General features: G+C 40.5%; 3 protein-coding genes across 3 annotated transcripts in view; 2 read left to right on the forward strand and 1 right to left on the reverse strand.

Moving 5' to 3' along the window:
* Positions 1-2,040: 2,040 nt before the first annotated feature.
* On the reverse strand, positions 2,041-4,001 carry LOC115770004 (the record flags this gene model as incomplete). The annotated part of the gene is made up of 3 exons (XM_030715058.1): positions 2,041-2,175; positions 2,236-2,444; positions 3,979-4,001. Coding segments are annotated over 3 exons (300 nt in total), but the record flags the coding sequence as incomplete, so codon positions are not given.
* LOC115769988 lies at positions 2,461-3,298 on the forward strand. Its single transcript, XM_030715057.1, has 3 exons — positions 2,461-2,840; positions 2,906-3,103; positions 3,174-3,298. Exons 1-3 carry the CDS (start codon positions 2,816-2,818, stop codon positions 3,233-3,235), a joined length of 285 nt encoding a protein of 94 aa, XP_030570917.1. The 5' UTR covers positions 2,461-2,815; the 3' UTR covers positions 3,236-3,298.
* Positions 4,002-4,137: 136 nt separating the features above from the next.
* LOC115769969 overlaps positions 4,138-16,280 on the forward strand; it is a 36,897-nt gene continuing 24,754 nt past the window's right edge. The window contains exon 1 of the mRNA XM_030715035.1: positions 4,138-4,723. Within this exon, the coding sequence (XP_030570895.1) occupies positions 4,303-4,723 (421 nt within the window). The 5' untranslated portion in view covers positions 4,138-4,302. The remainder of the gene's footprint in view (positions 4,724-16,280) is intronic.

Raw genomic sequence — 16,280 nt, forward strand, 5'->3', positions numbered from 1 at the left:
TATATTATGGTCTAAGTTCTACTTAATATAGAGTAGCACATATGTAGCTGAAACTAAAGATTAAGTTCTCGAAATAAGGTATATTACTTTATAAATCTGTTGTGCACGAATTCAAGACGATTTGTTTAAATGACTTACAGACCAGACTGGGTGCTGAAACAAGCCCCAAATCTAGTTAACAAATTAGAAACCACAAAGCCAACAACAACAACAACAACAATACAAACCGCAGCTACATCAACTGCAAAAGCAACAACAACATTAGCTTGAAAATCAGTTTTCGCCTCTGCCAAGCCACAAAGCCACACCCCGAAAAAAAAAACAACGCCCTTAAATGACAGGCATGGAGCTGGGGCTGAGCTGTGGGAGAGCTACTAAAGCCTTTTGTCTGGAGCCTGAGACTGGGACTGGGACTGAGACTGAGACTGGGACTGGGTCTGGGGCACATTGGAGTGTGTTGCACTTTTGAATTTTCAACTTTGTCTGCTGCGCATAAAATTTACTTGCTCCAAATTCAATTCAAAAGCGATTATCACCACTTAGCTGTCAACGACACGACGCCAACTACAAGAGAGCCCAGCTGGGCGCAGTCCTCAGTGTCCGAGTCCGAATCCGAGTCCGAGTCCAATGCCAATAACCAGCGATGCCACTTGAACACATCACAAAGGGCATGGCCGTCTGTGTGTGTATCTGTAAGTATGTATCTACAACTATAACAGTTGGTTGGCTCAAATAAAATTTACACTTACAAGTGGCGCTAAAGTCAAGTGCAATGCTTCCCCATCCCCCCCGCCCCTCTCTGACCACATAAAGCAGCTGCCGTCAGCTGGTCAGACATGGTCAAAGTGTGGCCCGAAGACGGGCGCGATTGCGGGGGGAGACGCTGCGGCAAATGTGGTCAAGAGTTTTATAAAGTTCATCATCCATGGCCTGATCCTAAGCATTTTTCAAGTGCAGCGCCAAAAGATTTTCAATTTCAAATACGAGCATGTATTATATAAGCAGTTGGCCGGCAGTCGCAGCCTGTGAAAACCATTTCCACACCTTCCCGCAACGACTTTAAGCCAGTTCATTATGCTCTACACAATGGGCACAATAGCTATGCCATCAAGTTGGCAGTACTCCAATCATTTAATGTGATTTTGCAGTAAAAGATATAAGATATCACTAAAGTAAGCTTACGTGCGGCTAGACTTTGAGATATTTGATCAATTTAAGACATATGTTTTACGATATTTATAATCAAAACTTAAGTGCGTTCAGATTCTGAGCTATTGAGATATATAAATATATGTATATATATTATATTAAATTCTCTAAAACTATAATCACAATAATCTTAAGTGAAAAACAGGACATCAATTTTGGATATCTCATAGAATATAATTCTCCATCTCTCTCTCTTCCAAGCATCCTCGAGCATTATAAGATTTTATAAAATGTATGATATTCCCAATGTAAGCTTATGTTCAATTAACATTTAAGATGTTGACAGACTTTGAAAAATATATTTTTGAATATTAGTTTAAAAATTACAATAATTTTGTTAAATAAATTCTCTGAAGAGCTGAGAATCTCTTCAATCATCAAATTTTGGGATATCTCATAGAATATATTTCAACCTCCCAACTTTTTTAAATAAATTTTCTCAAGATCTGTAATTATAATCTCTTCAATCTTAAGTGAAAATTAGGGCATTAAATATTTGTATATATCATGAAATATGTTTCTTTCTCTCTCCCTCCCGCCCACTCTCTCTCTCTCTCTCTCTCTCTTCCACTTATCTTGCTGCACATTCATAAAGTACATAATCATGTTCATGACGTGAGCTGAAGTGGACTCGGACTTGGGTTTGGGCTTGAGTTTGAGTTTGAGTTTGGGCTGGACTCTGCTGGCTCTGTGGTGTCTGTGCTATAAAAGCTTAAACCGTTACAAGTATTTAAAAAGCACTTCAGAGTGAGGACTCGCATAAATGTATTAAAAGCATATTGAAATGTATTGCATTGTTTATTTTGATTATTTCAACAGCAAATGGTATGTTATGCCTGTTACGTAATCTTCATTTTATTTAAGATGTTTTCTTTATGTAATGAAAATGGAAGCAGAATTAGCCGAGTCTGGGCGTCATTTTGGCCAACTTGGCAATGTTGTCACAGTTGAGTTTCTGGTTAGGATCTAGTTGGAAATATAATTAATCAGAATCTTTGCAACAAACCCTTTTCCCTGTGGACTTACTTTCGCAGGAAATGCGCAGAATATCACACTGTGATTGATCTCTCCAGGTCCAGCGATCCTTGGTCTTCGAGCGACACAGAGAATTTAAATCAATTGTGTTGCCAACATTTCTTGAACAGGCCACACAGCTTTTATAGATCCTAGTACAATTAGGCCTCCGGGCACTACCGATGCCCACGCAGCAGAGCACCAAGAGAAGGACGAGTACGCTTTGGATATGCATTTTGCGATCTATAGCCGATTACTGATACTCAATTGGATTTTAAAGCTGGCTTATATAGGCAGAAAATACTATTGAAGCGGGTCAATCAGAAACACCTGTTCTTTAGATATATCGCACAATGCCACAATATATCTGTTTCCCCAAAGTTTTTCAATTCAATTAATTAATCAAATAACTATATTATGCGCCCAAAAGAAGACACAATGTCTCATAGTTCAACAACAAAGCATCTGACTGACAGCTGGGCCGCGAACAAAGCCCAAAAATGACTTCCTTAAGTTGGGCTTTCACTATAAATACCTTGTACCTTAGCACAGATAAGCTAGAATACAACTCGAATTGCATTGCTTAGTAAACATGTCGAAATTTGTGCTGTTGTTGGGTAAGATAGCCACAGTTCAGGCCTAAGGCTCAAGGATAATGCCGAAAGTGTTTTCTCCTTTATAGCTATTTGTTGCATGTGCCTGCTGCAAGTTCAGGCGAATCGGAAGACATGCGACGAGGTGTCTGCAATCTGTGTGAAAGCCCAGCGTTTAACAGGACCCGAGGATGATGTGACAAACTTGTACAATTTCCAATGCCGCAGACAAATTCGCAATTGGAAAAATATTACACGCTGCCAGCTGGAGCGTGCCGCCTGCCTATGTAAGTCCAAGCAATTGATAAGTATCTAGCACGTCTTAAGTAAAATATTCTTTAAATTGACTATTTCCAGTAACTTTGGTCAAATGCGATCGTCTGAGCTGTGTTAATGTGGTCAATGCACTCCGGGGATAAATTACCAAATGCAATGAGACAAGTAGCACACATATGATATTTCATATTTTGATATCAAACAAAAATGATTGACACAGAGGATTCTTTTGCATATTAATTGATACAATAAATCAATACAAGCCTAATCTTGTGGCCCTAACTAAATCGTAAAAGTCTTAAATGATAAACAGGTTTGAGCCTTAATTCGTCCACTTATCAATAGCTGGCATTTTATTTTTAGATGCTCATGGGCCGAGTTCCCACTTTGTTGACTCAAATTATTATAATCAAATTGTGGAATTTTCCCGCGCATTTATAACCCACCAATTCGCATGCAATATCCAACACAGATGCTTATCAGTCAAGTGCCTCGCCACAAAGATCTGTTAAGCTCGCTCAAGAAACCCACCACTCTTTTTTGCATACGCTCTCTCACAAGTGCCTCTCTGCTCTATTCTGCTCCCCATATGCCCGCAGCTCAGCTTACATATGTATTTTGAATGTATTTTCACCATAGCTCAGCTGATTTCGCGCTCTGTATATCGCAGTGCAAACAATGGGCTCAGCACTCTCGCATGTAAACAAAACTCGGGGCGATGCGGAGAGGAGACCAGACGCCGGGCACACGTACAAAATGCCTGTCTCTCTGTCTATCCGTCTGTCTGTTTGTCTGTCGATCTATCTGCTAAAATACACATGGTGATAATAAAGATTGCGGCCGAAAACAAAATTTTTGTGCGGCGTTAGTCGCAGTCATCATTTACCTGGCTGCTCTTGTTGTTGTTACTGTTGTTGTTGTTTTTGTTATTGTTAATTTTTCACGCACACAAACAAACCAAACAACGTAGGAGCCAGCGTTTCGGCGTAGCCAACGCTCTAGATAATAAGCCAGTTGCACGTCCAGTCGCAGTCGCCTAGTTGACAGTTGTCGTGAGTGTCGCGTGAGCAACACAAAAGCCAGCCGCATTACGTTATTGTTCCTGCAGCGAATTTATTAAAAATTGCAATATTGATCGACTGACCAACTGATTGATTAAGTGATTCGTGTGTGTTAACGAGTGAGTGCAGCCGTTGCCCATGCTGCCAAAATGTCAAATATCACATATTTGCGTCTGACCAAATTGCAACCGCTTCTCCATATGGTGGGCAGCAGTTACGCAGCGCTGGCGAATGCCGACGATGTATATTCACCAGACTTGCAAAGCATTCACAATAGCAACTACAACAACAATATCAGTGAGAGCATTGGCAACAACAACAGCAATCACAGTAGCGACAACATTTTGGTTCTCTACGAGGAAGAGAATTACAGTTACCGTTCCACATCGACCATTGTGCTAATGGTCGCCGCCTGGATACTGCTGATATTGGGCTTTGTCTTTTGCTGTTGTGCCGAGTGCTTTGGCGTTAGCGTCTGGCGGGGCAAGAAGCGGGCCAGCATCACGTTGAGTGGCGCTGAGAGCGGCGCTGCCAGCGCCACTGGCAACGAGCTGAGCGACCTCCATGCAGGTGAGTTTCTTAGCTTACGAGCTTTAGTGGGGAAAATGCCAAAGAAGCGGCATACTTTTTGGCGCAGCTGAGAAATGACAGCTAAAGCAACAGCAACAACAACGTGAATGAAACTTTACCTTATTTGTTTCGCGTTGGCCAGAGCAGCGCACACCGCCCCCCCCCCCCCCCCCCCCCCCACCCGCTCTGCAGCATAGTTTGAAAATACAAAATGGCAACAATAACCGAAAAATGCAAGCGCAACAGAGCCACAAGGAATTAGAAATACCCTCGCTAAAGCGCGTAAAGGGGATATTTGGTATTTCAACTATTAATCTAACATATAAATGAATGAAGAAAAAATTGGTTAAGTTGTTTTTAAAACTAATGAAAACTCTTTCCCATTTTTAAAAATGATTATATTTAATGCATTTTTGAGCTAAAGGCAACTTTAACGCCTTTTAGATATGATTCAATGAGTATCGAAGTTAAAATAGCTGCCTTTGTGTCTAGAAAACCTACGCCTTTTGTTATTAGCAGAGCATATTTGGTAGAAAGTTTTTGCTTAAGAGTCATCAGTTTGCATTGAACGAGTCGAAACTTTATGCCCCATTGGGAAATGCTTGCGCATATCCGAGTGCTAAACAAAGTGAATTTCTCTGGGGGTTAGGGTATGGAAACGCATTTGTATGAGCTGTCAATGCGCTCAACTGCCACTGCTGAACTACTTTCAATACAGCAGAGGCAACAACGAGTTCCTGAAGCGCCAGTGTTACCCATGCAAAAATGTATTTTCCGTTTTGAGTGCAGTGCATGCAGTTTTTTTCTTTCTCTGTGTGGGGTAGGCGGCAATAGGCGCCTGCCTCATCGATAACATAAAATATTTAGCTATTTTTCGTATCTCGTTTCGTTTTGTTATTGGCAAATTTGGCATGCGTTTTGGCCAAAATTGGCTTTTGGCCAAGTAAACGAGCGGCAGATACACACGTACGACTACAGACACAAATTGCCCATATTTCTGGCATCATTTTGAGTTTATGAGCCTCTGACTCTGCCTATCATAGCAACCCCCTCCCGTGCAGTTATCGCTTGCAACTTGTGCATTGTGCAATGCCTCCTAAATTCTCAAAGATATTGGGTTTCATTAAGCCAATATTTGTATATGTAGAGGAGGCCGAACTGGCCAGCATCAGCAGTCAGTGGGTCATTAGATGTTCGTATCGATAGCACGAAATTTGTTTGCAAATTTATTTGGCCCACAAATAGTATGAGTATTGGGCTGCTGGGATTTCTGGATTGTGGCCTTTCAGTTGCTGCATTCCTTGGTGCAATGTTGCAAATTGCAAGTTTGTCATTTTTTTGAACTAATCGATAAGTTTTCATTAGAATGTAAATTTCTAACAAGTTATTCAAACAAAAACTTAGAAGACTTAAGTGTTTATAAGTCTGCTAGAAGTAAATAAAATGTGAGCAGATTCAAGGAATTCGTTCACAATTTCAATTGGAATGAATAGAGTGCATCGCTTTATTTTAAGCTTAGGTAGAAGTACTAATCACGGTATTTAAAAGACTTTATGAAAGCTTGAAGTCGAAATATATACATTTATCAAAAAGTATTTTCTTCTGAACATGGTGCAACCAAATATGCACTAAGCGATAACAATAACCGATGAAAAATAAATAGATTTAATTAAGCTATGATAAAAAATGAGATAAAATAGAATCAAGATCTAAACCGTATTAGCAGGACATTATACAAGCTTGTAGTCGATGAAGGCACATTAATCGATAACTACTTGTATTCTAAATATAGTACAATCAAGTATACACTTTATCGATAACAGTAATCAATGACACCTTTATCGATAACAGAATAATTTAAATGAAAAGAGTGGCTCAATTTATTTTGAACTTAGGTAAAATATGAAATAAAACCCACCCAAAAGTACCAATTACGGTAGTATACATAATACAAGCTTAAATTCGAGTATTATTTAACGATAACAAAATCGATGCCACTCATATCGATAACACATCAAGAGCCGCAGCAATGGCAGCACTGCTTTCAAATCAGGAAACATTGTTTTGCCAATGAAACGTCTTTGATGCACCCATTTCGTTAGCGATATGAACCGTAAACCGTAAGTACTAAGCTGCACGGAGCGAGACGTTGTGCTGAAGCTCGTAAGTAATCGATTTGATGGCCTCCATTCAATATATGCACTTGAGCACATTGGCCCATTTCGATAACTACACAGGACTCGCCTTAGTGTGTCATGCGATAAATTCTTGCACTTACCGAACCCCGAATCCCCATCAATGTGGACCAAGTTAATACGTACAAAGTGAACGAGAGCGGGCGATCCGGAGGTCGGGAGACGGCTGAAGCAGCAAGTGAGATAACTTTAAGTTGCAGCCATAAAAAATTGCGAAAGTCACAAATGTTTTATGAAAGTTTCTCATTTTATTTAGCCTTTTATATTATATCAGCGCCCTGTGCATCGACTCGACACAACTCGGCAACTGCACAAGTTTTTAATAAAAGTTCTGTGTGCAGCTATTGCAATACCCCCCCCCCCCCCCCCCCCCCCCCCTCAAACCGATGCCAGTATCTAGCTATATATACCTCTAGCCACACTCCGCTTTTCTGTTCAGAAATTCATAACCGCATTTCTCTCGGCTCCTGGCAAACCGAGCAGCAGGCGCAGTTGTACATACCAATTACTTACATATCGACGATGTGGCTGAGACAATAACTGAGAGCATACCCCCCCCCCCCTTCCCCCCTAGACTATGCCCCACCCCGTGGCACAGCTGATGCCGCTTTGGCTTATAATAAGTTTTTGTCTCTGGCACACAATACGAGCAATTCGCACATAGAGAATTGAGCATCGCTTGCCAAGTTTCTTGCAGTTCGCTTCCTACAATCTATTTAATATATAATTCAGTTTTCCTCTTCGATTCGTAGACACTTTAAAATTTGGTTTTCTTTTATTAATGCTGGGCGAAATTGTCCGCGTTTTATTTGCTGTTTACGCGCTCCATTGATGTTTGCCCCTCCACCCGCTGTTTATGCGTGTACATCATTTTTTACGGCCCCTCATCAGCGCAAGGTTAGGAGCATTGAATTGCGCTGCTTAGTTAGTCCTTCATGGCACTTTGATTGCTCATTTGGCATTTATTTGACGACGCCAGGACAGCCAAGACACGCTGCCGCCTACGCTTCCGCCTCCGCCAGCCTTAAATTATTCATTGTGCGTGCCCCGTCCTGCCCCATCCGCGGCGCCTGCAGCATCTTCAATCTTATGCTGCTGCTGCTGCTGCTGCTGCCCACGTACAGGACTGCGTTGAGAGCGCTGCGAATTTTTAAAATATTCATGTCCTGCCGCTGGCATCGTTGGCCAAGAAACTCGCTGAAAACATCATCGGACCGGGCACTAACTAAATGTGCGTAATTTTTACCGACAGCGCATTGAAAATATCGCTCACAGCTATCAGACAGCAGCTGTACGTGAGTTTGCAACTTGTCCCGGGCCAGCGTCTCGCGGGGCAGAGAGTCTGAACTCGCATAATATTGGATTTGCTGGCTGGTTTAGCTAGGCAATATACACTGGAAGCCTGCTTATTCTGCTTTTTGGATGAACCAAAGTGGATGCGAATTGTGGCAAAGATATTGAAGCAGAAAGCAAGTTAGAGTATAGCCTATATTTTATCGATAAAAGTTCTCTTCTTCTTTATACTCTTATTTTGAAATACTTTATAAATATATATTTTAATATATGTCTTTATACCCTTTCATTTGCATTGCATTGCATTTTTTGAAGCATATTTAAATTGACTCGAAATTAGTTTGTCTTATTTTATAGAAATATACATACTAAGCACTAATGCCAATACTTTCTTCTTCTTATTCCAGCTTGATTTGCATTTGAATTTATTTTTGAATCCTTACGTTTCGATATATTCTCCTTGTTGTCAGTTTTGGTTCACTCTAATTCACGCATGCGACATCTCAGTGTGCTTGTGCTTTGACATTTCATCTAATTTGTATTTATTGTGCAACAACTTCTTTTTTTTTTTTCAAAATGTGCATAAAATTTACATCTTTTATTAGCGCCGGCCACTCCGAAGAAGAGCCAATAACAAAAGCCGCCCAGCTCCCGGACAATTCACACGTTCGCCCGCTGATTGTGGGTAATTTTTATTGATTGTTCGCATCTACGAACATGGCAGATACACGCAGAGCTATATGTTGTTATCCGTAGTATTATATATATGTTGGTATTGAGGTCAATTCGATTTGTGTGGTTAAAAGCTGGCCAGCTAACAGTCAGTCGGGCAGTCGGACAGTCGGGCAGTTGGGCAGCTGCATTTGGAGTTGACATTATGCAATTTGATTAAGTTGCATTTAATTGCTTTTGTTGTACAATTATAAATAAATGCAAATTGCTTTGGTTTTGTAGTGTCATTTATATTAATTAATAATGTTAAATTTGCGTATTGATGGTTCTCTGGCTGTTTGAATGAAATTTGTCATTTCAAATGAACAATGAATGCATTTTTCTTCCAATATTGAATTTTAATTGCCTGCAACAATTTTAGTTGCAGGCCCTTATTAGCGCTGGGGCTTTGTTATAAACAAACCCAATTTGTTATCGAAAAGCTTAAAATTGCAAATTTAATATTCTAACTCTCTAAATTTGTTTATGAGAGCCAAATAGATAACTAATTTATGCAAAAATATCTAATGTTTCCTTGATAGAAAACACATTACAGCAAAGCTGCAACCGCTTTTAAATTGGACCGAAAAATATGGTTTGATTCCAAATTTGAAAAAAACCTGAATGTAAGAATATCTTCGGTTTTGTAGACATTTGCATTTTGTAAATATGTGACTTGTGAAGGTTGTAAATACAAAGCTTGATGAAAATATCATTAAAACTTCCAAGCGAAAGCTTTAAAATTAAGAGACTAGTTAGCATAGAAACAGGCAGACAGCTATGGCTATAACATATATATACTGTTGATATTTATATAGTTGATCTAGAATATATACACTCCTACTATGCGTTACACATTTAATACAAAAATTATAATACCCTCTACAAGGGCCTAAAAACCAAAGTACAAATAACTTTGTATACAAGCATTCAAACAATCTGACCCTTTTTGGTAGATGCCAATTTTTGTAGCCCACATTTTGTGTGTGAGAATATTTACGGCTTACAATATTTTCAGTACAACGGGCAATTGTTGAATAAAGCTTTAAATTGAATATTTTTAAAATAAATGAAAAATCCAGATGTGAAGCAGAGAGTGGTTTTACGAGCCGAAACAAGTTTTTATATGTTTTGTAGCTCATAAATACAAGAATTATATTTTCAAAGTAATTAAAAGGAAAGCAATAGTAAAAAAAGAATGTTAAATGCTTAAGAGAAGTGAAGTTTGTGAAATGTCTTGACCAATTGTGTCAGCTTATAACGAGGCAACGCACACGCCTATATACAAAACATTCACAAAAGTCTTTAATGGCATACCATTTCGGGTAATAGTGCTACCCTATAAAATCTTTGAAAAAGTCTCCTTTCTTCATAGACTATATAACACTATGAATGAGCATCTGTCATAAAAGTGCTCTGGCTTTTCATTAAGTATTCTTCTCTGGCCCCACATTTGCTTTTTATATCAAGCCATGCACGCACTAAAGTTGCATTTAATATCTTTAATATATATATATATATATATATACATGCGTATCTTTACTCTGAAACAGTTGTGAAGCCTGTTTAAAGCGGGCTTGCCAGCTTCATAGGTTGTGTACGACTATCGTTTGAGTATATTTTATACCCTAAAGTGATTTCCCTCGCACTACTCACTTATTAAACTGCCCCCCCCCCCAACCACCACTCAAACGCCACGCCCACCTTGGGAAAACCCTCTCCGCGACGCTCACTTGGCAGCCTTTCAACGTAAATTACCATAATTCGCGCTTTCAAAAGGCGCACACTTAACCTTTAATTAAGATACTCGAAACTTTTCAATATTCAGCGCCACTGTATGCAACGGCGCCGCATTGGCGCCCATTTTCTTTGCCCACACACGCCCCCCTACCCCTACCCACAGCCCTTACGGGCTTTCCTTTTGACATGCACACACACACACACACGTGAAGTTGCTGCATTTTGCCATAACGAAATTAACGCCACGTCTGCTGCGCTGCAAAGTATGCAACATAAATTTTTGCGCCGTGCCAATAAAAATAATTGAAGCAAAATGCGCGGCACATGAGCTAGCACGGCGGAGACGTCAGCGGGGGCGGTGGTAGTTCGACTCCAATGAGGCGCCAATAAGACTCCAATGGCAATTTTTCTTTTATTGCCTGCCGCTTGACGTTGCTGCCGCCTTTTAAGTGGCTGGCTCTTTGTTGTGGGCGCTGCTTATTGGCCCAATTGTTGTTGTTGCCTGCTTGTTGTAGTTGTTGTTGTTGTAGTTGTTGCCTGTTGTCATGCCCATCCATCCATCGTGAACGCTCACTTGTGCTTGTTTTCATTTCCGCTGCGCTTATCACATTATTGCAAGCTCATTGCCGGCTTCTCTTTTGATTCCCTTTTTTTCTGCTATTGCTATCAGTCAAGTTGACTTTGGCTTTTCCTTTGTGACGTCACGGCAGAGCGTCTCTGTTGCATTTGTGCCATGCTTTGCCATATCATTCATAGAGCTGCTTATAATTTACTTTAATAAGAACTATAAGATAACTGAGTAGTCTCAATTTGCTTAGGCTTTAAGTTATATTCTTGAGCACACTTTCTTTGTTATTATAAATAGAAGGGCCCTGAATAATTCTCGTGATTCCTTGAAAAGCAGCTTTTCCCAGAAGCCGTTTAAAGCAGTCAGGCAAACAAATTTATAATCGATTTCTTGATGGTCTTTTTTTAGCATTGCAAAGTCAATTCGAAAGTCCAAACCAGTCGGAAAATGTACGAAAAAAGCTGTCAAAGCGTCGACTGCTTAAGGGTTTCGAGGTACGAGCTTCCAGCTTAGCGGAACATTTTGCATAGAACATTAATAAATAATTTGGTTTGTGTGAATGATTTTCATATAAATCCCCGTCCAGGAGTCGTTACTGTGTTCCTGTGTGTGTGTGTGTCTGATTGTGTGTGTGTGTTGTCCTGTGTGTAACGTTTGTCTACTTTGCAGCTCATGTAATATTCATGATTATTTGAAATTTGCGCTTCGTTATCCTTTATCCTTTTTATGTGCAGCTCGCACACACACACACACATATGCATACGCACACAAACGAGACACACGACAATCATATGTTAACGCGTCCGGGCGCCTTCTGTGTTTGCACAGATATACACGAATACAAACACACTCAAGCACACACACACGCTCGGAGGGGTGCATTTGGATGGCAAGTCCTTGCATATCATCAGCCTTTAGTCGCCAGCTAACGTAATCGGTTTTCAGTGCCACAGAGAAGCTCGCCTGGGGAATTCCAGCGGCGGCATTGATAGCAACTCAGCTCGGCCCAGCTCCGTCCATCAATGTGTCCCTAACAAACTGTTGCGTTACCTTCAGCCCCTTCAGCCGAACATCCACAACTGTCTCTTGGCTGCGTTTTTATTTGTCACACGTTTGACGGCGCCATATTGTCAATACACAGACAGGCGTGTGTCTGTCTGTGTGTGTGGGAGAGAGGGGGACACTTCCGTTTCAGCGCTTATCAGTTGTCGCTTCGCGTTTGTTGTTGGCGGCTCCCTTGGCGCGGGCTTTTTGCAGCAAGTTTATGCAACGGCAAACGAGCAATGCGCAACGTGCAACGTGCAACGTGCAACGTGCCACTTCTAACGGTGGCAAAGTCAACGGCTTTTGTTAGGACTTAGGGCGCCTGCCGCGCGTAGCTGTGGGCGTGGGCGTGGGCGTGGCCCCACCGTCTGGCTGCATTGCGATAAAATTGTGTATGGCAACTTCAACAAGTGAAGCGCTTCACGCGGCAAGTTTGTTGACAAACTGAAAAACAATTATGATTGATTGTTCAACACTGGCGAAAGATTGCCGGCATGAACGGTGTGTCTCGCAGTACTTGCCAGATAGCCGGCAAAACTTGTGCCACCTAACTTCAAATTGTCTGCATAGCTCGTCAGGCCACTGTTTAGAAGCTAGATCCTAAAGTAAGCTAAGAAAACTTCAAAAGATAACTTAGACTTAACAACACTGTTTTTGAAAGTAATTATGCAAACACGATAAAGGAAGAGAGTGAGATGCATTTGGTGTTGAAGTTAAACATGATATCCTGCCAAAAATAAAAAACTTGTATGTAAGGAAGTAAGTAAACTGGATAAAATGAATTTAATAAGCTACTTTGACCTTGACATGAACTTCAAAATATATTTAACAACACTGCTTTTTATAGTTATTGCGCAAATTCAATAGATTGATGTATTTAGTGTTCTATGTCAGGAATTATTATTATTCGTTAGAATTATTGAATAAGTTAACTGGGTAAAATGAATGAAAGTAGCCAATTTTACTTGACTTGAAGTTCAAAAGATATTTAACAACACTGTTAGAAAGAGAGAGATGCATTTAGTGAACTGATTTCCGAGCCGATAAGCCCAAACAGCTGGCATAGCTCATCGAATCGAGCTCCATTCAATGCTGTTGCCTTTGTCTTACTCGACACGCAACTCCTTTAAGCCCAAACCCTATTCCTATTGCTACAATCTTTATCAAGCCAAACACGCCGCATCTCCAGCATATCCTTTATAACAACACATGTTAACCCAAAAAAGAAAAAGGATACAACGAAATGCCGTCAGTTGTTGCCGCTGCTGATGCTGATGCCGCAGCCGCTGCCGGAGATAGCTGTTTAAGCCAATTTGTAAACCATCAAATCGCGTTAAATGCGCTTTTCCGGTCTATGTCGATGGTGCACGGCGGGCCCCTCGGTATCAGTTAAAAAATCTCTCATTGTTATTGTTTTCTTTGCTAAACGGAAACGGTTAGGCACCCCTCGCAAAAGGCACTCAGTGCACGGCTCGGTAAGCGCATCCTTTGCGACTCTGTTGTATTCTTTATTTTCCATTTTTTTTTCTCTGTCTGTGGTAAATGCTTTTGCACCTCAGACCGAGCACAGGTATGCGAGGATTCATTGACATATGTATATGCGTATTTGTGTACGTATTGCCAGCATTCGTTTGGCGCTTCTTTTTCATCTCTCGCCTGGCTTATTCATATTGATTTGTTTGCCTTTTGGCTATACTTTGTGTTTGTGTGAGCAGAGGAAATTGAAAAGGGGCCGGCCAGAGAGGGCCAGAGAGGGCCAGAGAGGGCAGACAACTTCAGTGGCTCAGGCGAGTTATGCAAACGGTATTCAATTATCGATCCCATAAAGCAGATTGTCACCAACTTTGCCTTCCATTCTTTGACCTCATATTCAACTCGGCAGCGACTTCCGTTGCGGTGCATTCAACCGAAACATGAATTGACCGGGCCAGACCGAGACGTACCGTGGCCAATCAGTCCGGACGCATAAGGTAAAAACCCTCCTCATTCCCTCTCACTCATTAAATGCCTAAAAAATGAGCGAGTAATTTACGAGCTGTTTGTCAACAATGTCCACAATAGAGTCCAGAAAACGACTTTGTATTTTTCTTTTTAATATATTGAAAAGAAGGAAACCAAATTGAAACTGGAACTGGAACGGGAACGGGAACTGGGGCGTAATGAGGCGTTTGATCATTTCCGTTCAATATCGAATAAATTTAAATGCGCCGCAGGATTTGAACATACAAATCGTATTACTGTCATTAGTCGAGACAGCGAGCCATATATCTTACTTTATTATGATTTCAGCTCAAAACAACAGAGCTGAGGGGGTTTGGTTCAGGAAGCGTACGCGGGGCTAAGAATTCAGGGAAGCCCTTGGATTTATTTATGTAAAAAATATTCAAAAATAAGAGAAACTTTCTAGATTTTTATATTTTAGTGCATGAAAACTGAAAATGGGTAAGAAGGGTCTAATGACTTCGTGCAAATCACATATATTTGGCAAACAGGGAGAAGAAAGCATCTCCAACCCCATAAAATATACATATTCTTGATCAGAATCAATAGCCAAATCGATTTAGCCATGCTGTCTGTAGTTTTGAATAAAATAACTGAGAACTACCCCCCCAAATTAAGTCACTATTTTAATTGTATTGTCTCTTTTGAGAATATACTAATATTCTATCGCACAAGAAGATCTTCTGCTGAAAATGTTATCAAGATTAATTTTCAAGCTGCAAGCTCAAAGCGCAGCAAGCGAGTGTTGGTAGCAGATGGTTTAGGGTATACCCTAGTCGAAAACTCCCGACTAGAGCACCCTTGCTTTATTTTCTATATTCTTCTCCTAGCTCATCACACAAGCATTCTGCTTGATAAAATATGTTTATATAGTTTCCGCTTACTCAAGTTCTAGACCTTCGGAGATAATTCGTTCATAGAGCCAAACAGGCGTACAAAAGTCCAAAGAACTTATTCATATGCTATAATTAAATGCACAAAGGAAGTAATAACAAAAGTGTGCTATGCGCGACTACGTTATACCCTTGCCCAAGTTATATGGTAAAAGAATTTATATAGTATACAATTGATGTATATAGTATACAACATTTCAGCAAACTTTTCTGCATAGTCAATAAATTCTGCCTAGAGAAGTGGAGACAGAGACTTGTATGTTTCCAAGCAAGCCAATAAGTTATAGACCTCAACGTATACCTTTATATATAGACTCTGGCCGGTGTCTGTGTTTACCGGCTTGGCTACAGTGCAAACAATGATGACGTTGTATTAAAGCGTGTTCAACTGCATGAATCGTTGTAAAATCGTTGACTTAAGAACTGTCCAAAAGGTTAATAACACAACCGGGCTAATCAGCATGACTCGCAGCCGAATACAAAGTACAATATAATATAATCCACGTTGATTTTGTGGAAATTCCAGAGATAGGCAAATTACACAGCACAGCGCATAGTTAACTGATAGATTTACATGCCAGACTGGCGGCATTTTATCACAATTGTGTTATGTGTGTATCATTAAGTGCTCTACCATGTCTTTTGGCCAGACTTGCCGGCGCTCGAATCACTTTGAACAGACTTCACTGTAACTCGGTGGGCGAGACATCATGTGAGCTGCGTGTGAATCCCATGACTAAGTTTGCTGAGTGTTGCTCTGTGCCAGTTTTAAATGTTTTTTTTAAGCCAGATTATTTAACGCATGCGCAACCAGTTACCAGTTTGCACCTGTTGATTATTTTAAACTGGCACCGTCAAAAAAATAACAAAAGCCACTTTTCAGAATGTATTCAAAATACATATTTTGGCCCCCTTTTTTTGTTATGGCCATGACTTGCGCTACAACTGTTTCTACCGGGGTTGCTTCTGTTGTTATTGTTGTTGTTGTTTTTGTATTTGTTATTGTTTCCAAGTTGATTAATGCGTCTGTTCAGAGTTCAAGAGTCTAATTGACGAATCCAACTGGAATTGAGTACATACAGCGCAGACACAAACCCGAAAAACGCTCAATG

This window comes from Drosophila novamexicana, unplaced genomic scaffold (assembly GCF_003285875.2).
Source record: "Drosophila novamexicana strain 15010-1031.04,08,12 unplaced genomic scaffold, DnovRS2.1 tig00000009-arrow-pilon, whole genome shotgun sequence".
Classification (NCBI taxonomy): Eukaryota; Metazoa; Arthropoda; class Insecta; order Diptera; family Drosophilidae; genus Drosophila; species Drosophila novamexicana.

Coding starts and splice junctions, on each gene's coding strand:
- LOC115769988 (XM_030715057.1), top strand. CDS start 2,816: ATGTCGAAATTTGTGCTGTTGTTGG. Junction 2,841..2,905: donor GAAATTTGTGCTGTTGTTGG/GTAAGATAGCCA, acceptor TCTCCTTTATAG/CTATTTGTTGCATGTGCCTG. Junction 3,104..3,173: donor GGAGCGTGCCGCCTGCCTAT/GTAAGTCCAAGC, acceptor GACTATTTCCAG/TAACTTTGGTCAAATGCGAT.